The sequence below is a fragment of the Thermomyces lanuginosus genome, assembly GCF_041956635.1.
Source record: "Thermomyces lanuginosus strain ATCC 200065 unplaced genomic scaffold VTN49scaffold_22, whole genome shotgun sequence".
Lineage (NCBI taxonomy): Eukaryota > Fungi > Ascomycota > Eurotiomycetes > Eurotiales > Trichocomaceae > Thermomyces > Thermomyces lanuginosus.
The window spans coordinates 1,931,015-1,953,241 of NW_027192356.1; the positions used below are offsets into that span (position 1 = coordinate 1,931,015).

The following is a 22,227-nucleotide window of genomic DNA, read 5'->3' on the forward strand; positions in this document are numbered from 1 at the left end:
TACTATTGATACATCCTGACACCATGAAAAATAATGCACGATCTGGCCAACCCTGATGTGCATGGTGATGACCTGGAACAATACAAGCCAATCATATGCAATTGTAAGGCAATCCCATAAGAATAATTGCGGCATTTTCATTACGTGGCTGTCTCACGCCGCAATTCTAGCGCCGAGGATGTCATCGTCATAGTAACTCGGTCGCCGTTTGCGCGTCGGATCTTTGCCCTTGCGGTACGGGGTCACGTTAGGGCTCAGCATAAAGTCCGTCTCCGTGAAGCTCTCCATCTCCCAATGCTCGATGCCTCCATCTTGTGTGGACTGGTCGGCAAGCCCGTCGGCGACAAAGTCTTCACCCTGAATCGCAGCTTCTTGGCCAAAAGACCAGGAAAAAGTCGTTTCTATCATTGGGGCCAATTGCTCCCAACTCAGCGAGTCGCCAAAGATAAGCCTCGGATCGAGAGCTAAAGCCTGTCCTGTAGATTGGGTCGCACGCGCTCCAGGGGATTTCATTGTCGGGACCAGCGCGGTAGATTCACTGGAGGTCATCGAATTAACTGAGAAAGTGCTGTCCTGGAAAGCAGTGTGAGTGGCTCGAGTCGGCTCCAATGACATGCCTACTTCAGTCGATGAGGATAGTCGGGATCTTGAAGGGCTCTCCAAAGATGCGTCTACGCTGGGCATTCTCCGGCTGTGATGAGAAGAATCAATATCTGGCAGTCCCGGCTCGAACTCATCGACGCTCTCTGGGATGGTTCTCAGCCAGCTGTATATGGACAATGGCCATGGGTTTTGAAACTGTTCATAATCCTGAGATTGAAGTCCGGGCACGACACCCTGTTTGTTGTCAACTTCTGCTTGTCGGCCTGACGAATTCAATTCATCGCTGCTGAGTTCACCATGATTCTGGACACGGTGAGCATGCGATCTGGCCATTAGAATTGAAGATTTCGACACATGCTCAGCTCCTGTCGAGCTAGTGCGCTGCGTGAGCGGCGTTGATTTACAATGTTGCAGATCTGACTCTGCAAGCACGCCCCGGCAGCCTTCGGGGGGCGACTCAGCTTCCTGGTAGTCGAAATGCTGTGCATAATATCTTTGTGACTGAGCCGAGTAGGAAAGGGGTGACAAGTACTGGGAATGGAACATATCTCGCGCCTCTCCCAAGAGTTGCTTCGTGTCCGTTGTTGAATAGCTCAGTGAGTTTTCACTCCGTGCATTCTTTCGCCGGGGCCTAGACGAAGAGCTCTTTGGAGTTTTCATATAACTGCCGGGTGAATTGCTTCTGAGCTCCGAGTTGCTCTTGCTGTTGTGTAGCGGCATCCTGGAACCTGCGTAATTTAGCCAGGGTAGAACAATGGCCACTGATTGCGGACCTGAGTTTACGAAGCGGCTCATGGCCACGCGTGAATGATGAATACAAGGTACACTAGCTGTGTTATATCGCTGTTCGAATGACTAGTGTTTGGTCTGAGAAGACACGCTTCGATCAGAAGGTGAGTACAAAGACCAGCAGAGATTATATTGTAGATACGATGGGTTGGATGAAGATGGAGAGAAGTTGTTCTCTGCTCCTGTTGGGAAGTTGAGGCTAGTAATGTTGGGCCCGCACAGAATAGAGAAACTGCGGAAGGAGCAGCCGAAGAGTCGAGTCCTTCCGAATCAGGAAGTCGTGATGCCAAAAGCAGCGGTGAACTTTTGATGCCCGAGGCATAAATTGCTTGGTCCCCCTCCCCATGGGCATGATTGGCTACCGATGAAAGATATTCAGCACGTGCCTCCTGGTTGACTAAACCATATTGGGCAATACGTAAACGCAAATGTTCCCTGCGGCGTTAGCCACATCTCTTGGAAATTGGGGCCAACATTGGAAGAGCGTATCTGCTCGATTGTTGGACTGTTGGGTTTATAGATTTAATTTCCCCCAAAATAGCACGGCACACTGTTGCTAGATGGTTCAAAAATGAGATGATCGGGTACATGGGTTAGGTGTCAACCGTCAAAACTGTTTGAATCAAAAACTGTCACCTGATTGTTCGTGACTTCAGTGACGACGGGGATCGTTCTCGCATCCTCGGCGTGAGTTTCTGGCTGAAGTTTATTTGAAATGGGAACCGCATATGCGGCGTACCTGCGACAGATTCGAAGCCATCTCGCTACGCTTTTGCGGAGTTTCGTCGTTTTCGCATGATGTCTCGATGTAAGATGAAACAGCGGCGTTGCTTCGATCCGGCCCGCTCGGGGGCCGCTAGTCCGCGACGGACAGCCGCCAGTGGCCAGAGCAGGCCAGACTAGCTTGCTTAGTGCTTCAGCTGCTGGTTTGATCGATCAACTCGTAGAAGTTCTCAATCAAAACGTAGAACACATGTGGATTAGCCGTCATTTGCTGGAATTCCAGAAGGGAATTTGTTGCGTTCCTGGATCGTTCGGGAAATCGGGGTTCGGTTGCTGTGCCGTGTCTTTTCAAAGTTCATTCTAAATCAGGACTCTGCTGGTGCAGATGTGGAGAAAAAGGGCCGATTTCATCCTGGCTCGACGCTAAGTTGGAGACGCGCTTGGCCTAAATGGAAGCCGACACTTCGTTGAAGTGTCCAGGCCTGATCTAGGACAATTGATTGAGGAGGACGTCGTCCCCCCTGGGCAAATTGAGTTGTCAAAGTACACATCTCAAGATCAAAAAAAAAACCCGAACGCTGGACGATTGCCTGGCCCGTACTGAGTACGGAGTATGGACTTGAGAGAATTCAGCCCGTGGACAAGAAAAGTCATTGCGCGCCGGTGAGATATCGGGGCGGAATCACGAGTACCTAGTGTCAGCCGCTATTAAGCACATAAGGTGACGACGGACCCCATGCCAAACCATCTGCGGTCCTGTGACCTAGATATCACCAACTCTCCTTCTCAGTGTCGCTGACAGAGACTAGAACGCGACTTGAAGTCGCGTATCTCATTGTGTTGACGTCTGCTCACCCGCCCTCAAGTACATGTGATGGCTGGCAAACCATCCTCCAAGTGAGACAACTCGTTGTTTGACCAAAGGCGATTCCCTCTCGAGGTACGAATTGATGATATTTTTCCTGCCGCGATCACACCAGGCTCTAACGAAAGCGTCGCACACAGGATTGACTGGCATTGACTGCCGTTGTCCTCGAATCTAAGCAGCTGAGGTCTGCTGTTGTCGCTACCATCTGACCGAGGCCTCTGTTCTTTGCGCGGGCTTGGACCCGCAATTGATTCGACCTTGAAGGCGACCGAGCCGTTTGTATGTCAGAATAAACTTCCTGAAGCGTGATATTTGCTAGCTTTGGGGTGTGCTGTTCCTTCAGCGAAGGAACATAGATGAGCGAAAACCGGCAAGTCCCTCCCGGAGGGTCTCCAGGGGGTGAACCATTGCCTATGGGAGATGCGATCCGAGAGTCAGAATTCAGATTCCCATTTCCTGTGTTGCCTCCAGAGGAAAGTCGATCGCCACCATGGGCCTATCCGCCGAGTGAATCGCCCCGGTCAGAGTCTTCAGAGCAGCGCCCAAAAAGTTCAAAGAATGAGGATCAACCTCCTCCAACAAACCCACACCCACTTTCGCCTCCCACCAGTCCGGGTCGGGATGACAATTCATCAATTGGTTCTCCCGTATCAAACCCAAGCGATGACTATTTGGGCCCGGTTCCTGTGTTCCCTATTCCAAATCTGCACCGACCCTCCGGGTCATTTGGGGGGTTCAGCTTCAGGAGAGGGTTCTCGAGAACCCCGGCCGTGGCACCAATCCCCGAGGAAAGTGATAGACGTTGGGACAAGAAAGAGTCGTACGCGTCCAGTAGAGCCTTACCATCAAGTTGGGGCTCAGGGGTGACCGTCGATATTGCCTCGACTGTGGGTTCCCGCCGGGATGGGGAGGATGATGACGGTCCCGAGGTTGGGGGCAGCGGGATTGTACATCGAGCAAGCCTTGCGAAACGACGAAAGCCCACACTACGTTCCATCAGTATCACATCTCATCAAGACATGACCCAGGAGTCTCGCGAGCCGGACTCTGAGGTGAGGCAGGAGCAAATTAACGAGAGCCAGATTGGCGTCGCCTACACAACGGCCGACGCGGTCGGTCAAGCCTCTGACGCCAATGATTCAGCGAGCTCAAGTAGCAGCAGTGACGGTGATAGGGAAAGAGGGGGTCACGATTCGGATGGAACCACGGCAACAGACACAGGTTCCTCGACAGCGCACGAGCAACTATCAGAAAAGGACGGCTCCGCCCATGATGCGAATACTTTTCAGCCTCGTGGCGAACGGATGACCACGAGCAGCCTGCCCGAGCTCATCCGGCGAGCTGGCAAACTGGCTGCAGACCTTGAAAAGGGCAGAACAGCCAGCGCAATATTCGAAGCCAGCCAAGACTCGACGATCACCGCTTCTCGTCCGTCGTCGGGGTCGTTGTCGTATATCCTGGCGTCTTTTCCTCCGCCACGCAATGACACCCCAGCGGGTTTCATACGTGGCTCCTGGCCGTTCTTCACCAGGGCCCGAGTTCGAGAATCGGGTTCCGTCGGTAGTCGAGACGACGATTCGATTGATAAGCCGCCAAGGCGATTCTGCGGGATGAGCCGCACTGTGTTCGTCATTGTGTGTGTGCTGGCCGTTGCCATCATTGCAGCGGCTGTCATCATCCCCGTTGCGTTGGTGGTCATTCCACGAAATCAGAACCCATGCAAACACGGCGGAATCAGCGTGGAAGTCGATGGAATCTCCGGGTGTATATGTATGAACGGATTCACCGGTGAGGTATGCGAGGTGGCCACCGACGGGGAGTGTGGCACCATGGACACAGGGACGGGCCTCAATGCGACAATCGGCAAAGCCCTGCCGCGTCTCTTTACGAGAGCAGAGCAGTCCGACTTTAACATTCCGCTGGACAAGATGGCCGTCCTCGAGGCGCTAGGCTCCCACACGGCGTCCTGCGCCTTCCAGAACTCACTAGTGTCCTTCCGAGGATCAACTCAGAAACGCCGACGTGACTTGCTATCCACCTTGGAGGACGACGAAGACGACACGCTGCCGAGTCCGGCCGTAACCGCCGCACCAAAATGGAACGTGCGACGTGACGACGACGACGACGACGACGACGATGATGATGATGATGATGACGATGAGAATTCCAGCGTAGTCACCATCAACGGCATCATTGTCGACGGCAGCGGCACATCAGAGACAAAGACCACCACGAAGAGCACAACCAGCACCACCACTACGTCCTCCACCACGTCCTCCACAACACCATTCTCCTTCTCCTCATCTCCCTCTTCTTCCTCTCCACCACTCTCTTCAACATCAACCACCCCAACGCCAACCCCCACCTCATCAGACAACGAAGGCACCACCAGCTCCCCTCTCACCAAAGCCGAGCGAGACATCCTCGACTTTGCCCGCGTCTCCGTCCTCTACGTGCTGCAAGAAACGGGGAATACCAAAGTCGCCGCCGTCGCACAACGCGACATTTCCTCGTACCTCGCCGTCGCCCTTTTCAGCAACGAAGACAGAAACAAAAACAGCCGCCGCCCCATATTATCTGGGCCAAATGCACGGATGAACGTGACGGGTCCGCCGGAGCAATTCGCCAAAGAAGGGGATTGCCTGTTCACGTTGGATTTTGAAAACTTTACTATTACAAAAGCGGATGGGACGGTTGTTGGCAACTGAGTTGCTGACGAGTGTGTATATACGCATTACATACGGTGCATACCTCATTTTCTATGTTTCTTTTGTTTATGCCATTCCGGCTGGTGTTCCGGTTATGTTTTGGACGATGAGTATGTCTTTAATGGTTAGATTGGAATTCTGTATGTATGTATGTTAGATACCTATATGTACTGTGAAGCAATTGAATTGATGATCGATTCATGAAAAAGAATGATTGTATCTGATCATCACCAACTCAAACCCATCATGGCCAATGCAGTCAAAGTCGAACCAAACCCGATGCCCCTTTTATAAAAATACAACAGTGATTGCAATAAAATACAAACCCAGCCCAGTCAATGAAACCAAACGGTACGCCGAAAGATAAAGGGAAGAAAAGGGGATAACTCATTCAAGAGTATCAGCAACCCGCGTCGACTGAGAAACATCGTGGATATTCTCGACATTCTGGGTCTCGCCGGCGGATTCCTTGCTGGTCAAGGCGTTGCCATTGCCGTTGCCGTTCCCGTTGAGGTTTTCCTCGAAGACGAATTTGGAGCTCCTCCACGGCTTCACGCGCATGACGTACATGGTGTCGATCTCTTCGAGGGTGCGGTCCTTGCCCTCAATGACGGCCAGATACACCAGCGTCGCGGCGGCGAACAGACACCCGGCAAAGACGTACCCCAGGCGGAAGTCAATGGCGGAGGTGATGAACGGGGTAAAGAAGGCAAGCAGGAAGTTCCAAAGCCAGTTCGACGCGGTGGCAAGGGCCATACCCTTGGCACGGAACTCGGACGGGTACAGCTCCGCGATAATGGTCCAGATCATGGGACCCCAGGTGGACGCGAAGCCAAGGATAAACAGACAGGCAAAGACCACCATGACGACACCCGCGGTGTGCGTGCGCTCGGGGTGTTCGTGGTCGAGCTTGAAGTGGCCGACGGAGGCAAAGACCATGAAGTTGATGAACATCCACAGCGCGCCGCCGATCAGCGACTTGCGTCGGCCAAAGTTCTGGATAAGGTACAGACCAAGGAAGGTGGTGCCAAAGTTGACACCGCCCAGAATCATCTGCGTGACGTAACTGTTCTGAATACCAGCACCGCGGAAGATGGTCGTGCCGTAGTAGAAGAAGTAGTTGGCACCGGTGAGCTGTTGGAGAGCCTGCAGGGTGACGCCGACGAACAGACGGTACTTCATGCGTGGTGCATGGAGCATCATGCCCCAAGAGACGGAGCCACGCGCCTTCTCCTCGTCCAACTTCTGCTTAATTTCGGCAAACTCCGCCTTCAGGGCGCGGTGGTTCTTGGGAATACCGTAGATCTTGGACAGAGTCGTGATGGCTCGATCCACCTTGCCATGCCGGTAGTCGTACCGCGGGCTTTCCGGGAACCAAATGATGCCGAAGCCCAGAATCAACGCCCAGACGTAGGTGATGCCCATCGGAATACGCCAGGACCCGGTATTCTTGTGGCCTTCGGTGCCGAAGTTAATGCAGTTGGCAACGAAGATGCCGAGAGTAATGAACAATTGGTACGTGCTGATTCGTGTTAGCCATTGGTATCTCAACGACGGTGAAAAAAAAAAAAAAAAAGAGAACTCACCTGACCAGAGCTCCTCGAATTTGCCTGGGACCAGTCTCACCCTGGTACATTGGCACCGCAAGACTCAATTCGCCAACACCAATACCGGCCACCAACCGGCCGACGGCCACCTGGTACCAGTGATGGGCCGGTGCCGAGATCTGCACCGTGATACCGACACAGACGATGGCGCTCCCGAGAGAAATCGACCATTTGCGCCCGATGAGGTCCGCCACGGGACCACCCGCCAGCGCACCAATGAGAGTGCCAATGGAGAGCAAGGCCACGATCAGGCCCGAGCGAACATTACTGAAGTAGTACTCGCCGTTCTCATTCACCTGGCCATATCGCTCCAAGAAATTTTCCATTTCCAGAAACCCAGAAATCTGACCCGTGTCGTAACCAAAGATAAAACCACCCATTGAGATAAACACACCCATGATGAACGACCGCCATGTCAGCAGCGGAATCGGGCCATCGACGGTCTCGGTGCCCTTCTCAATGCCGGGCACCGAGATGGTATCCGTCGTGGTGTCCCCCTGGGAACCATGATCGGTGAAGTGTGCGCTGGGATCAACCTTGGGCTTGAGTTTTCCAAACATCTTGAAGTTGCTCCCTTGGGGTAAACAGTTTGGAGTAATGTTTCGTCACAAAAAGTGCGGGAGTCTGGGGATAAAACAAAATAAAGGAGGGAGTAGAGCGCCACGCACGGCCCACGTCATTCAATCTTGGGTTCCTGCGACGTTTCCTGCAGATGTTGCCCATGGGACTTCCAACAATTTTCTTTCATACCGTTTGGGAAATGGGGTCCCCGGAACCAGCCCTGATCTGCCGAACAAGGGTCCGATCCACGGGGCCGGCGGTCTTGGCTGACCTCATTGGGTCAAACAAGCTCACCGTTAAGGGTGTGGTTGGACCAAGACAGGAATCCGGTTTCCAGAGAGACCCGGCCGATATTTTTCTGGAAGGACGAGGCGACCCAGTGGAGTTTCAGCTGGAGAGGCGTGGGAAATGCGGATTGGCGGTGTGGGTGTTCATTTTCCATATTATCGAGTCCTCCGTACTTCGGACAGAGCGGATGATGCAGTGTCTGAACAGAGTACCCAGTTCGAATGCTACATCTACCCTTACATTCCGCTTACTCAGTCCACCGGACTCCATCCTATGCAAGTCATAATGTCATATGCCGGCAAAGTTCCCGCGCCGTCCGCTCCTCTGCAAAAACTCAATTGCCCGCATGACTTCAAGTTTGCCACTTCCGCGCCCATGGATATTCTTCTGTCATTCTGCGGATGAACTGGAAAATTCGGTCGCTAAGCAATCAGGGACCACGAGACTCTACGGAATTTTCCATATAATTTCCATCACCTGATCGGCGCGGCCAACTGGGCCCTAGGTCGGCCCGCAATCCTCTATGCCTCGGCATTCCGAACTACCTGTAGCCAATCGCCGTGCTCCACACACCGCACAAGGCAACTCGGTGAGATCCCGGGGTGCCGATTGGTGGAGACAAGCCCATCCACTAACCGAACTTGGCATGGTGCTTGACAGCTAGATGGAGCTTACGTAAGTTTCGCATTCCAAATTTCCATGGTGACGGCCAACGACTAAGGGCGGAACAGGCACGTCACCACTCAGGAGACGAGTGTTCACGAGTTCATCCTGAAAAAAAGTCTCTGACGATTGGACTGCTGCAGCCGCGGAGATCCGGAGAAAATTGTACGGAGTAACTACGCGGGGGGCCTGGGGGAGAGATATATCACAATATGCCCTCCGTATTGCGTATGGATCCTCGGGCGGAACGGCAGACGCAGACTTTCCATTTTTCTAGAAAACTCCGAGGATTTTCCAATAATGTAGAAAGTGGCACTGTTCCTGGTGGCCACTGTTTACTGGTTTAAGGATCGGAATTTTCGGACCGACCGGATTCGGACCATCCATGATCCGTTCACGAAGTTGGGCTTACGCAGGCATTGAAGGCTTAGGCAGGAAACCCTAGACTCCTAGTCCTAGTAGGAATGTAAGAAGTTACGAACGCACGCATCCCTGCTTAATGCCGATCAAGGAAAAATATTTCCGTGCGTACGATTCCGGTGTTCGGAGCACAGGACAGTGATTCCGTTTCGAATTTGTAATCTTTGGCCAGAATATCACGCACGAATACTACTCTCGGTCACCGAAGGGGAAAATGTGTTGTTAAAGTCGACCGAGATTTTGGACCTCGACAGAAGTTCTTTCATTGGCTGATAATACCGTAGGGAGAATGCTCGACAAACTACTAAGGCTATGCACGGAAATCCGAAATGTTCATTCAATCCTGTACTGTCAAAGTCTAACGCCTCTAATATAGACATGTCCTCTGCCAGAAACCCTGGTATCCTCATTGACAACCCGAAGACATAAAATCATCAGTCATTGACCGATCATCTCAATCAATGATAATCCGATATTGTAGTGTATATAGCAACATCACGAGCGGTCCAGGAAGCCCTGGCTCTCCAGGAGTAGGATGATCTCATGAACGATACTCCGCACACTCTGCTTCTCCACATCCACGACCAGGTCCGCATTCTTCGGGGGCTCATACGGGTCGTCCACACCGGTGAAGCCCTTAATCTCACCCCGCCGTGCTCGGGCATAGATGCCGCGCTTATCCGTGCGCTCGCAGTACTCAAGCGGAGTGGCAACGTGGACGAGGAAGAAGGCGCCCACCTGCGAGACGGTCTCCCGGGCGGCCTGTCGGGACTCCTCGTATGGGGCGATCGGCGCAGCAATAACAGCGGCACCGGCCTTGGTTAGCTCCGCGGCGACAAAGGCAATGCGCTGAATGTTCTTATGACGATCCTCCCGGCTGAAGCCCAGCTCCGACGACAGCTCTGCTCGCACAGTCTCTCCCAGCAGCAGCGAGACGGAACGGCCGCCCTGCTGGTTCAGTGTCACCTGCAAGGCACGAGCAATGGCATCCTTGCCGGAGTTCTGGTATCCAGTGAGGAAAATGGTAAACCCTTGGGCGTAACGCGGCTTGTGGGCTTCGCGAAGGACCTTGACGACTTCAGGGTACGAAAACCACTCGGGGATGGGTGCACCGGTCCGCAGGCGTCGCCGCAGTTCAGTTCCGGAAATATCCAGCGTCCGGGTGCCAGCAGGCACTTCATCAACGGGGCGGTATTCGTCCGTGTCGGGCAGGTAAGTGACCTGCTGGAACTCGACCACCTCGATTCCAAGCTCGTCCTTATACTTCTCGACCGCGTGCTGGGCGTCGTACGGGCCGTAGAATTCCACGCCCTTGGAGTTCTTACCGGGACCAGCGTGGTCACGGCCGACGATGAAGTGAGTGGCGCCGTGGTTCTTGCGGATGATAGCGTGCCAGATCGCTTCACGGGGGCCACCCATACGCATTGCCAGGGGTAGAAGGCCCAGCACCGCCATGCCGTTGGGGTAGCGGGGCAGCAGTGCCTGATACGCGCGGACTCGGGTGAAGTGATCAATGTCTCCAGGTTTTGTCAGACCCACAACGGGGTGGATCAAAACGTTGGCCTGGCGAGCACGAGCGGCGCGCACCGTCAGTTCACGATGAGCTCGATGCATGGGGTTTCTGTGGCTGTCAGCCAGGCCTCCGGTTATTATTTAGCGATACGTACCGTGTCTGGAAGGCAACCACTCGGGTCCAGCCGAGCTTGTCAAAGTGCGCGCGCAATTCCGCAGGCGTGTCTACACATTGTCAGTATGAGAATAATCATCTTTGATGGCCAGACTCACAGCGAAGATCCACGTAGTCATAGTGGTTCGGCTTGTTGACGGCTTCGACCTTTCCGCCGATATAAAATTCTTGGACTTTGTTATAAAGATATTTGATCGCCGGGTGCTCTTCGTCGCCGCCAAACACTAGCTTTGCTTCCTTCTCCCTAAAGTACCGCGTAAGCAACGCTTCCAATTAAAAATTACTGGACGTGACTCACTTATCGGGCCGGTAGATATCCTCCACCGTCAGAATGGCCAGGTTGCGATCGTCTCGGAAATCCCGCAGAGTGATTCGAGAACCCGGCTTGATGCCAAGCTCGTTAATGGTCTCCTGCGACGCATCGAGGTTGATTGGCATCGAGAACAGGCTGCCGTCGGCCAGACGGAGATTTTCCACGACCCTTTGAACATCATGTCAGCCTCGATACTCCTTCTCAACGAGACGCGGGACTTTGCAGAGTTATGATTTTGCGATGACCAGCGACATACCCGTTGTAATCCTTTTCATTGAGGAAACCTATGCGCTTGTCAGTCACCGTGGCCCTCAGGAACGATTTTGTCCGAAATCAGTTGAATTGCACGAACATACCTTCCAGCGGACTGAAACCACCATTGAGAATCAACTCCAGATCACAAAGCTGCCGCTCCGTGAGGACAATGGCAGGCAACTTCTCAGCTTCAGCCTCCAGCTCGTCGTGACGGGGCGCGTCACGAGCCAGCAAGTCCTTGAGGACCCCTCCATGCGGTTTGTTCGCCATCGTGTGTTGTTTCTACAGGCGAACCTTCAGATTCGAGATTGCAACAATCCAGCACAGAACGAAAGAAAGGGAACAAGGAGGAAAAGAGAGAAGCGATGAAGAAAAAGAGCAAGTTAAAAGAGGGGCCTGGTCGCGCAATTGGATTTGCTAGTGGAGCAATCGATTTGGAGAGATCTCCCACGGGGAGCTTGGAAAATCCCACACGATGGAATGGACAAGGCAGCCTTGGGGCTCAGGCCCTCAAGCTAAGAAAAAAAAATTGATTTTTCCTCGGCCTTTGTAATCATCGTGATTATTTACACATTTCCAGGGAAAAGGCCGCCTGGAATGTTGTACAATGGCATTGTTGCATTCCTCAAGTTCAACCCCAGAATGATAACGTCATACCAGTTCAACGGATCAGCACTGCAGGAGAGCTGCATTATACCTAGAGCTCTGGAGGCCGAGCATTTAGAGCAATTCTCGTAGTTCTATAAGATCTACGATCTGCTAGACTCGACGTCCTCTCCCGTCCCTGGCTCCCTGCTCATCTCCAAGGGCCCTGACGATAACGATGATTGTCCTTAATTTAGTCACTGATTTTCTTATCAATTTTCCAGGCGATCTTCAATCACGACATCCCGTCTGCCGCTTGCGTGATTGGGCCCCACTGCGGGTCCTAGTTGCCAATTCAGGGCTAGTTTGCGTAATTTTCTGCTCCTTCAACCCTAACCCTAATCCATGCCCTAAACCTCCAAGCATCACGAACATCACGAACGGATGTGGTAGGCAGGACCAGACACTTTCGATCGTGCTTTTCATTACTCTGACGATGAGACGTAGTCTGCATTGACTCGGAGTTTACCATCAACTTACGATGGAGTTCTTGGATTTTATACGGTCGCATTTTCTATCAGCTTTGAGCAGCTTTTCTAGCTCCAGCTGCAGAGTATTATCCGAATCCTCATCGAACATTCGTTTTATAAAAACCACAGCAAATGAAATCCCATAACGCCATCTGATGCCCTAAGATCATGCAAGAAGTCGTAACGGAACAAAGAAACAGAAATACAGAGGAGCTCTAAGCATCTGCAGGACCAGTGGTCAACTTGTTCTGTAGTGCCTGCGCGAGGGCTTCTTCCCGACGCTTCTGCTCCTGCTCCATCAAGAACTGGAAGTATCTGGACCGGGGGTTGTGGATGCCGCACTCCGTCTTCTCCTTGCCCTTCCAGCGGCCGGCACGCTCATCCTCGCCCTCAGCCACAGGCTGTGTGGAGTGCCAGTCACCCACGCTCTTGTAGCCCCGATCAAGGAGCTCGTTGTAGGGCACGTTGTTCTCCCGGATGTACTGACGCACTTGGTCAAAGGTCCAGTTGGCCAGCGGGTTAACCTTGATCAGGCCCGCTTCGTCAACTTCCAGCACATCGAGATCACCGCGCTGCCCACCCTGGCTGCGGCGACGACCCGTGAGCACGGCGCTGACGTTGAGCTCTCGGTAAGCACGCTGGGCCGGTTCCACTTTGGCGGTCCAGTCATAGAGCTCCTCGTTGGTCTCCCACAGGCGCTCGCCGTACTTCTTCGCGAACTCCTCAGCAGTCTCGACACCCGCGGGCTTGAAGATGTGAATGTTGATGTGCGGGTATCGTTCACGGACCCGATCAACCAGTCGGAGGGTTTCCGGGAAATGGTGTAGCGTGTCCAGGAAAATGAGATCGACAAGCTGCGGCCGCGGAACCTGCAGCTTCGACAGCATGTCGGTGATCACCAGCCCCGTCAAGCCAAAGGCGGTGGTCTGATAGAGGTTGGGCAGCGTAGTGATGCACCATCGTAGGATGTCTGCAAGGGAATGTTAGACACAATACGGCAGACACCCTCGCCACGACATCATGACGCACCTTGGGGCTCTAGGAACTGCAGCTGTCGGTTCAAGTGTTGCAGGTGCGGCTTGGTGAAGACAATCTCGGGCAGACTGCTTTCGCTGGAGGTGGCACTGGCATAGCCAGACTCTGGTTCATGGTCTCTCGGATCCATGTTGGCCGTGTCTACGCGAGGCTTGACAGACATGGTAGGATGCAGTGGAGCAGTTCAGTATCAGGCCGGTCAACACAAAAGAGATACTGTAGCAACCTCAATGGCTTCAATTGACCAATTCTGGAAAAGTAGAAGTAAAAACACAGTGAGATCGTGGAGAGACAGGAGGATCTGAGATCAATCAGAGGGGAAGATGCCAAGGCAATTTCGTGATCACCGGCAGAGATAGCCGCACCATGCGTAAACTTTTAATTTACTAACAATCCCGCACTGGGAGAGGGATTTCAAAGCAGATCCTCCAGAAGGATCTGAGCCCTTCACCACCCGTTGACAAACCATCATCCTGGGCAGCGTCATTGCCGCCCCTGACTGGTCCTGGGGCCCCCAGAAACCCACCGCAGAAGACGAGCACGCCATCAAAAATTGAACCGCCTTCCTCTCTGGGCGAAGCAGGCAAGATCTGAGGGATGTCCTCATGCCATGTGCAAATCACGCAATTCTTGCGTGTCTGGGTTATTTGCGCTGCCGTAGTGCTGATAACAACTTGATTATTCAGCACATAACCCTAGCCCTAATATGTCTTGGCCTGTCGTCGTGAGGGCTGAGCCGCCGGCGCTGCGCCAGGCATCATGCTTTCCCTTTTTCGGATGACCGGTGATCACCTGGATATTGAGGCAGGAAGCAGGCATCCAGACCGCAGACTGTAATGAGGTTAGCATCTTTGAACAGTTACAAATTAGAGGTAGTTCTGAATGTTGACCGCTTTTCCCAGTCAGGAATAAATGAAGTATGCATTAGGTTACTTGAAAAAGGATGCTGTGTCTGACTGCACAGCGAGCAGAGCCCAACGAAAGTATCTCGTGTTCTGCAGTATCGAGTCATCAGACTCCCCTAAGCTGAACGGAACGAAATTAGGAGTCTCGGACATGAAAGTATTGGTCTGCAGGATGAAATGAGTCCAAGAGTCTGCCCTTCGTGAAAAATCCCTGGATATGCAGTTGTACAGAGATGCGGTCGATTAGGAAGTTCAAAGTCGAAGCGAAAGTATGGAAGAGGGGGTGCTCATATCGTCGTCCGTGCCAGCTGCCCAGGGCGCTGGCCTTCCGCCTTTTTCGCACTAACCTCACTAAGCCTAGCCGGTCAAAGCTGATCTGCAAGCTCTAGCGCGGAGTACGGAGTAGACAAATCACAATGAAGCTCACATGTAGCTGGGGTTGAGAAACGGAGCTTCGAAGTGCGCGTCAAGTTGAACAGCTATGACTTCAGACACTCTCCTTGAAAGCTGTCGCGGTTCAACGGAAGCTTGAGATATTATCTCAATTCTCCCGCAGGCTTACAAAACTCAGTTCCCTGCCAGGCTCCTTTCCGGAGCCGAAAGTTGGGTCTCGATCGCAGTGATGAAGCCCTCCGTTAAGCTCCCAGCTGAAGCTACACGCTTGTGCCAGATTCGAACTGAATACGGCGATGATCTTATCAGCTCTTTCCCTCTCGATCTTCTGCTCCAAAGCATCGAGTATCTGGACCCAGCGGACATTGTCCGAAGCCAAAGGGCGAGCCTTGGCCACTTATCGATCTTCATACCTGAAGTTATCCCGTTATTCTAACAGGACCTGCTTATCCTAGGTCTCGAAGCGATGGCGCACTATATTCTCATCCGAGGCAGTCGTTCACCATGCTTTGCGCCAAACGCTTGCATTTCTGGGCCTGGACAGCAAGGATGTCGTGGTTGACGACGCGATAACCTATTTCAGATGGCGACATGGCTTGCAGTGTGGTCGACCAGTGAAGAAGATCGTTATTCGCAGGCCCAAATTGTATGGGAACGGGGGCGAATATTATCTGTGCCATTCGCGATGGCTATGCCATGGCATACTTCACCGTAACGGTGTCGATGTATTGGATCTCAAGACTGGAAACCGATTGCATTTGACCGACAACCAACTTCCTCGATGGGATGCGGGTGTCTTAAGCCACGGGATCGATCTCTCTGGTAGGTATTCTGTTTTCATGTGGGACAAATCCTATGGAGCCGCCTTTTCTTTCTCCCACTCTTGTCTTCATCGTCTAACAGGAAACTGCCAAACACCTGACGGTGTTGGATTTACCCGCATCACAGGCACGGGTAGGTGAATTCCCCTGTGGCCCGCTGGTTGAAAGTATCGTCAAGGACAAAATGGTCGTGGTCGCAAACTTCAAGGGACGGCGACTCTTCGCCCACATTTGGGACCTTGGCGCGGATCAAGTCGGACAAATTGGCCAAGTATGCAATTTCGCCGAAGGCAACTGGTGGCACATAGCCGCGGATGACAACGTGCTGGTAGGATTCGAGATCAACTGGGACGTAGACCCGTTGGAGGTGCAGCAGACGAAGTGGACACTCGCCGGTCAAATGCTCGAAAGGAAAATTGTTCGCCTATCTCTGTCGTCGGTTCGTGGTCTGGACATAACAAGATTTCCACCAAGGCGCCACTTCAGTCGCACCTTTGGCAATATAACAGTAAGCAGGCTGTCATCTCGGAGGGATGGCGGAGACATGATGGACCTCATATATGACTACGCTGCCGACAAGCTGACCCTCCGATGGATTGATGACTCCCTGCCTCCTTTTGACTACGAGTATCATCGCATCTTGGTCACTCCCTACGTGTCTTACGAATGGAACAGTATAGCATCTGAGAATGGTGAGTGTATAAGCCCTCAATACTACTAATTATGGGATGTGAGTGACGCAGAAGACCAGGGTACATCCCTGGCTGAGGAAGTGCCGCAGAGGATCATAATGCCAGATTCCCCGCCATAATCACGCGACAGACGCATTATTTTTTTTCCAGCAATTTGCGATAAATGAAGTCAGGTTTCTGGTTGTCCAATTGTCAAATAGTTCAAGCAGACCACTGCAGCATGATAGAATTGCAACAGTTTATTTTTCCTCAAGAGAAGCCCGTGCTGCGGTAAATTTCACTGACTGACATATTGTGAACACTAGAGTGGATGTTTGTTGGTTTGAGAGTGAACTACTGGAATTGGAAAATTAAGATGTTGAATCTCGAGCTGAAAGGCTGGTACTGCCTTTGAAAGCTCAGCTGCCATAGTTCCAAAGGGGCCGAGATAGCCAATCTCCCTCGCAGGTCACAAAACCCTTGGGGTACTCTTTTCAAGAACAGGAAGTTGGCTACTTACTATACTTCAATCGCTGTGATGAAGCCCCTCATCGCCCGCCATGAAGTCGCACCCGTGCACCAGCAGATTCGGTTGGAACATGGCAATAATGACTATATCGGCTCTATGCCTTTCGAACTTCTGCTCCAAATCGCGGAGTATCTAGATCCAGCAGACATTGTTCGATGCCAATGGGTGCGCATTGTCCATTCGCCGACCTCATACTCTAACTGGAAGGCATCTCATCGTCCTAACAAGCCGGAGCTACGATTGTAGGTCTCGAAACGATGGCACAAAATACTCTCGTTTGAGCCAGTCATACGATATCATTTGGACAAAGCACTTGTATTCCTGGGCCTGGGCAGCAAAGACGCCGCGGTTGACGACGCGATGACCTACTTCAGATGGCGACACGGCTTGCAGTATGGTCAGCCGGTGAAAAAAATTATTCTTCCTCGGTTAAAAGCAGTGAAAGGGTTCGACGTTTATAGCAGCGAGTCGCGACGGCTATGCCATGGCAAAACTATATCTACGACGGCGGAAATGTTGGATCTTGAGACGGGAGAAAGATCGATTTTGACCGACCCCGTTGATGAATCTCGAGCAGAGCTTTCATATTGGGCCTTAGGTACATATGAAAACTATTTTGTTTTCGAGTGGGATGAACTGTGTGCTCTGCTTTCCTTGTCCCTCTTGTTGGTATGGCACAATCTAACGGGAGCACTGGCAGACACTTGACAGTGTGGGATATATACATCGCAACAGTGGGTGAGAACGTTCCCGCGTATTCCTCTGGTTCTTTGTGTCGAGAAAGGCAAAGTAGTCGTGGGTAAGAATGTCCTGGGATCCACCTGTGCACTTTCACATTTGGAATTTAAGCACAGATCAAGTCTACGAGACTGGTGAAATAGGGAGCCTCGGCGAAGAGTGGCTGTGGCATATGGACGCAGACGAAAATATCCTGGTAGTATTTGAGTTCGATTGGATCGCGGGCGAGCCGCCGAAGGTGCAGCAGACCAAGTGGACGTTAACCGGGCAGCCTCTCGACAAAAGACATTTTCACTTGTCGCTGTCATCGGTTCGTGGGTTCGATGAGACGAGACTCCCACTGAGATTCAGATGCTGTCGCACTTTGGCCATACGACCGTAATCCGACTGTATTCTGACAGAGATGGCAGGGACGTGATGGACCTCATATATGACCATACCATCGACAAGCTAAGCCTCGGATGGATTGACGACCCCCTACTTAAAATTTACTGTTGTTATTTCCAGTCGCTTAACCCCTTCATATCCTACAAATGGAGCGGCATCCCCAATCGTCTCAATATCCGCTAATCAGGTACCCGAGAAGTCCGTACTGTTGAGGTATTCCATGATCACAGACGCCGTTCGGACAACGAAACCATGGTAAGGGCCCTCGATGGCGACCGTGAGATCCTCTGCCTGATTAGCGAAGATGATATTCACCTGTGGTTCTTCAATCCTTTCTGAGAGTGGCTGAATCCCGCGAGATATTCTTTTGATATAGAACTACGTCATGAATGAACCCAATGCAAGATCTTCATTCTCCACTGATTTGTACCTCGTCGTTTGTATTTGAGCCATGGTTTGTAAGAATTGTTGAACTTAAATCATCCTGTAAACAGGGGTTTGAATCCACTCCGGCAATTTAGACATGATGCCCATTATTATTCTGAGACCAGAGGGTAGAAGTCTGAATTCATATGATGGATACCGCAGACGATCATTATGTGGACTTCCCCCGCCAATTCATCACGTGACCATATCATCTCCCCCTCCAACATTTTGCGATAAAATGCGATAAATGAATTCAGGCCCCAAGGGCCTGAACTCGATTGATATCCTTTAGCTTCAAGCATACAACTGCAATAAGATGGAATCGCAAAAGTCATCTTCGCGTGCAGAAAGGCCCGTGCTTCGGCACAGCTCGCTGACTGGCGGGTCCTTCATCAAAGATCATCAGCAGTACAAACCAGCAGTGTCCACTCCGCCTGTGACGCAGAATATTTCCGATGTCTTACAGACAGCCAAAGAAGGTGGCTCCCCCTTGCCATTGAGGACAAACCCCATCAGTCCAGATCCAGAAAAAGTGACCGACAGCGGCATCGTGCACAGCATATACCCGGTATCCCCCAATCCACTCCCTGCCGGGACCCCGAAACTTGTTGCGACCATCTTCTACAATCCTTCCCGCCCCGTGCAGCCCAACGGTAGCTCAGATGGATCTAATGCTACTGGATTTTCGCAATCTCATTCCGTTCCCGCCGGCTCTGCGCCGTCGGCTGATGTTGAGAAGCTTCCCCGGGAGCCTCTCGAGCCAGATCCAGAACCATTGGATCATCTCTACGGCCAGTTCGTATCGCAGTTGTGCGTAGCAAGCTTCCTGCAAATGCTTGAAGGTCTCCAGACTCCGTTCCAGCGCATGAATACGTCGCATCGCTGCTTAGACCAGGAAGAGCAGCCGCGCGTGGTCGAAGTGACAGCGTCGCCACTGCCGAACCCTGAATATCTGTCATTCGAAGACTTGAGAAAGCACGAAAATGTGTGGAGATTTGAACGTGAATGGAATGTGGAAGTCGTCCTGCAGAAAGAGAGCGTATTTCGGCGGCATAAGCGATTGGCAGTGTTTGACATGGATAGCACCCTCATCCAGAATGAAGTCATTGATGAGATTGCCAAGTTCGTCGGCGTGGAAAAGGAGGTTTCTGTATGTTTATTCCCTTCCGCAACGTTAGAACGATCCCAGGCGCGAGCGAACGCTAACGTATGCTCAGCAAATCACTGCGCGCGCCATGAACGGCGAATTGGATTTCTCCGCCTCACTTAAGGCGCGAGTCAGCTTGCTCAAGGGCGTTCCAGCCGACGTCTTCGACAAGCTCAAGTCCGTCATCACCATTTCACCCGGTGCCAGGGAACTGTGCCGGGCCCTCAAGGCACTAGGATACAAGATGGCCGTCCTGAGCGGCGGATTCCAGCCGCTCGCCGAGTGGCTCGCTGGCGAACTGGGCATTGACTTTGCCCATGCAAACCATGTACGTTTTCACGTTAGATCATTTCCCCGAAATCGAAAATACTGACGGGAATGCCCTTTACAGCTCGAAATCGACGAATCCACCCAAACCCTCACCGGAAACCTCGTCCCGGAAAAACCAATCATCGACGCGACCCGAAAGCGCGACCTACTGCGCTCTATCGCGGCCGACCATGGCATCCCCATCAGTCAAACCCTCGCTGTCGGCGATGGCGCGAATGATCTTCTCATGCTGCATGAGGCCGGTTTAGGCGTGGCATGGCGTGCCAAGAACAAAGTGCAGTTGGAGGCTCCGACGAGATTGAACGGCGAGAGCCTGACGGATATTCTGTATCTGCTTGGTTTGTCAGATGAGGAGATCAAGGAGTTGTTGGCGTAGGAGAAAGGTCTCTGAAAGGGGTTGGACGAGTGGGGGACGACATTAATGTCTATATATTTCTTTATTTTGCTGACATCTCACCCAATATAGGGGGAGCGGTATTGTATAGACCATCATGATGTACATACAAGCCTGGGCATCGACGCCGCAGGGTCAGTCGAGAATTCCCGTCCTCAGATGCGGCGGGATTTGTGATGTTGAATGATACCATGAAACAACCTGTGCAAAATCCCCGGACCAAAAAGTAACCATTCGTGTCATGGGAGCGTGAAATGTACATGGAATGAATAATAATAATAGTCCTACAGGCTCACTTGCTAGCCTCGCTAGCAATGATATCCTCCACAGCCTTGGGCGGCTGCTCTGCTTCCCCGGCGCCTGTCCGCCGCTTCTTCAGGACATTCTCGATAAACACCTCGCCCGCCTTGTAGCTGCTTCTCACCAACGGTCCGGATGCACAGTACAAGAATCCCATGTCCATTGCGCGCTGGCGCCAAAGCTCGAATTTGTCTGGTGTGACGTATTCGTGCACCGGCATGTGTCGCTTCGTCGGACGCATGTACTGGCCAAACGTAACAATGTCGACGTCCTTGGCGCGTAGTTGGCGCAGTGCGTCCCAGATTTGCGCATCGTTCTCGCCGAGACCTAGCATGAGGGAAGTCTTCGTGATCAGCGAGGGTTTGGTGCGTTTCGCGGTCTCCAGGACCCGGAGGGATTGCTGGAAAGATGCACGACGATCACGAACAAAAGGGGTGAGCTCTTCGACTGTTTCAACGTTGTGCGCATAGACATCCAGTCCCGAACGGGCGAGCAACGCCACCATGTCCATGTTTCCTCCAAAGTCTCCGGTCAGGCATTCGACCAGCGTGCTCGGAGACTTTTGCTTGATTTTAATGACTGTTTCCGCAAAGTGCCGGGCGCCTCCGTCCGGAAGGTCATCACGGTCGACGGTGGTCAAGACGACGTATCCCAGACCCCACCGGGCTAGCGCCTCGGCTGTATTCTCAGGTTCATGTGGATCGAGCGGCGGCGGTGTTCGCGATGTCTTCACACTGCAGAATCGGCATGCTCGTGTACATGTGTCTCCCATAAGCATGATAGTTGCTGTGGCAGCAGACTTGTCACTGCCACCCCAACAGTCCGAGATGTTGGGACATCGAGCCTCCTCACACACTGTATGTAGCTTCAGTCCGCGCAAATCATTTTTGATGCGCTTGTAGTTTTCCCCTTCGGGAATTGGCGTCTTCAACCATGGCGGCAATCGCGTGATTTCCCTCTTTCGCCCAGGCGGGCCGACCATGACTTTTTCAAAGGTATATGACTCCGCTGACTCTTTGCCAACATTCCCGCTGACAAAATCCGCAAACGAAGGACCGGTGTTCAGTTTATCGCGAAATATTGTTGTCCGCCTCCGCGTCGGAGCTTTCGATATCGATGGGGAGGACGTTGCGGATGATTCAGAGCTCGTCGTGGCATAATGGCGGGCGAGCGCAGCCCCGGACGGAGGTGCATATGATCCCGCATGAAACGACGATGCCAGCAGGCATCGCAACCTAGTCGAAGACGTCGCCGCCATGTTGAGAATGCGAAGATGGTTACTTTCGTACACTGCCCAAGCTCAGCTTGCTGAAACGGAGAGTTTGCGCTGAGTCAGCATTCTTGTTTTGGCTTAGCGCATTCTTCTCCGCGGGAATCGCTCAGATCATTTGTCTCCCTCCAATCAAGGGGTCAAGCCCTCAAGTTACCACGGACTTGATTCTGAACAGTCAGAGTGAACATGACGACCTTTCTTGCCATCGGCCTCCAATATTAAAGTAGATTAAAGTAATACTCTGATCAACTGATTATGTGTGAGGCAATAGATGAAAG

General features: G+C 52.4%; 8 protein-coding genes across 8 annotated transcripts; 3 read left to right on the forward strand and 5 right to left on the reverse strand.

The window, feature by feature from the left end:
- Positions 1 to 153: 153 nt before the first annotated feature.
- On the reverse strand, positions 154 to 1,323 carry VTN49DRAFT_1704 (uncharacterized protein; the record flags this gene model as incomplete). The annotated part of the gene is made up of 1 exon (XM_069409348.1): positions 154 to 1,323. The coding sequence occupies one exon, from the start codon at positions 1,321 to 1,323 to the stop codon at positions 154 to 156; it is 1,170 nt and encodes a 389-aa protein (XP_069270743.1).
- A 2,016-nt stretch (positions 1,324 to 3,339) lies between these two features.
- On the forward strand, positions 3,340 to 5,691 carry VTN49DRAFT_1705 (uncharacterized protein; the record flags this gene model as incomplete). The annotated part of the gene is made up of 1 exon (XM_069409349.1): positions 3,340 to 5,691. The coding sequence occupies one exon, from the start codon at positions 3,340 to 3,342 to the stop codon at positions 5,689 to 5,691; it is 2,352 nt and encodes a 783-aa protein (XP_069270744.1).
- Positions 5,692 to 6,078: 387 nt separating this feature from the next.
- Positions 6,079 to 7,858, reverse strand: VTN49DRAFT_1706 (uncharacterized protein; the record flags this gene model as incomplete). The annotated part of the gene is made up of 2 exons (XM_069409350.1): positions 6,079 to 7,213; positions 7,278 to 7,858. The coding sequence occupies 2 exons, from the start codon at positions 7,856 to 7,858 to the stop codon at positions 6,079 to 6,081; spliced, it is 1,716 nt and encodes a 571-aa protein (XP_069270745.1).
- Positions 7,859 to 9,725: 1,867 nt separating this feature from the next.
- Positions 9,726 to 11,755, reverse strand: VTN49DRAFT_1707 (uncharacterized protein; the record flags this gene model as incomplete). The annotated part of the gene is made up of 6 exons (XM_069409351.1): positions 9,726 to 10,851; positions 10,898 to 10,967; positions 11,016 to 11,161; positions 11,216 to 11,398; positions 11,487 to 11,514; positions 11,587 to 11,755. 6 exons carry the CDS (start codon positions 11,753 to 11,755, stop codon positions 9,726 to 9,728), a joined length of 1,722 nt encoding a protein of 573 aa, XP_069270746.1.
- Positions 11,756 to 12,815: 1,060 nt separating this feature from the next.
- VTN49DRAFT_1708 (uncharacterized protein) lies at positions 12,816 to 13,798 on the reverse strand (the record flags this gene model as incomplete). Its single annotated transcript, XM_069409352.1, has 2 exons — positions 12,816 to 13,570; positions 13,630 to 13,798. The coding sequence occupies 2 exons, from the start codon at positions 13,796 to 13,798 to the stop codon at positions 12,816 to 12,818; spliced, it is 924 nt and encodes a 307-aa protein (XP_069270747.1).
- Positions 13,799 to 15,938: 2,140 nt separating this feature from the next.
- Positions 15,939 to 17,200, forward strand: VTN49DRAFT_1709 (uncharacterized protein; the record flags this gene model as incomplete). Its single annotated transcript, XM_069409353.1, has 2 exons — positions 15,939 to 16,446; positions 16,866 to 17,200. The coding sequence occupies 2 exons, from the start codon at positions 15,939 to 15,941 to the stop codon at positions 17,198 to 17,200; spliced, it is 843 nt and encodes a 280-aa protein (XP_069270748.1).
- A 1,621-nt stretch (positions 17,201 to 18,821) lies between these two features.
- On the forward strand, positions 18,822 to 20,358 carry VTN49DRAFT_1710 (uncharacterized protein; the record flags this gene model as incomplete). The annotated part of the gene is made up of 3 exons (XM_069409355.1): positions 18,822 to 19,655; positions 19,723 to 19,980; positions 20,044 to 20,358. 3 exons carry the CDS (start codon positions 18,822 to 18,824, stop codon positions 20,356 to 20,358), a joined length of 1,407 nt encoding a protein of 468 aa, XP_069270749.1.
- A 310-nt stretch (positions 20,359 to 20,668) lies between these two features.
- Positions 20,669 to 21,934, reverse strand: VTN49DRAFT_1711 (uncharacterized protein; the record flags this gene model as incomplete). Its single annotated transcript, XM_069409356.1, has 1 exon — positions 20,669 to 21,934. The coding sequence occupies one exon, from the start codon at positions 21,932 to 21,934 to the stop codon at positions 20,669 to 20,671; it is 1,266 nt and encodes a 421-aa protein (XP_069270750.1).
- Between the last annotated feature and the right edge of the window lie 293 nt (positions 21,935 to 22,227).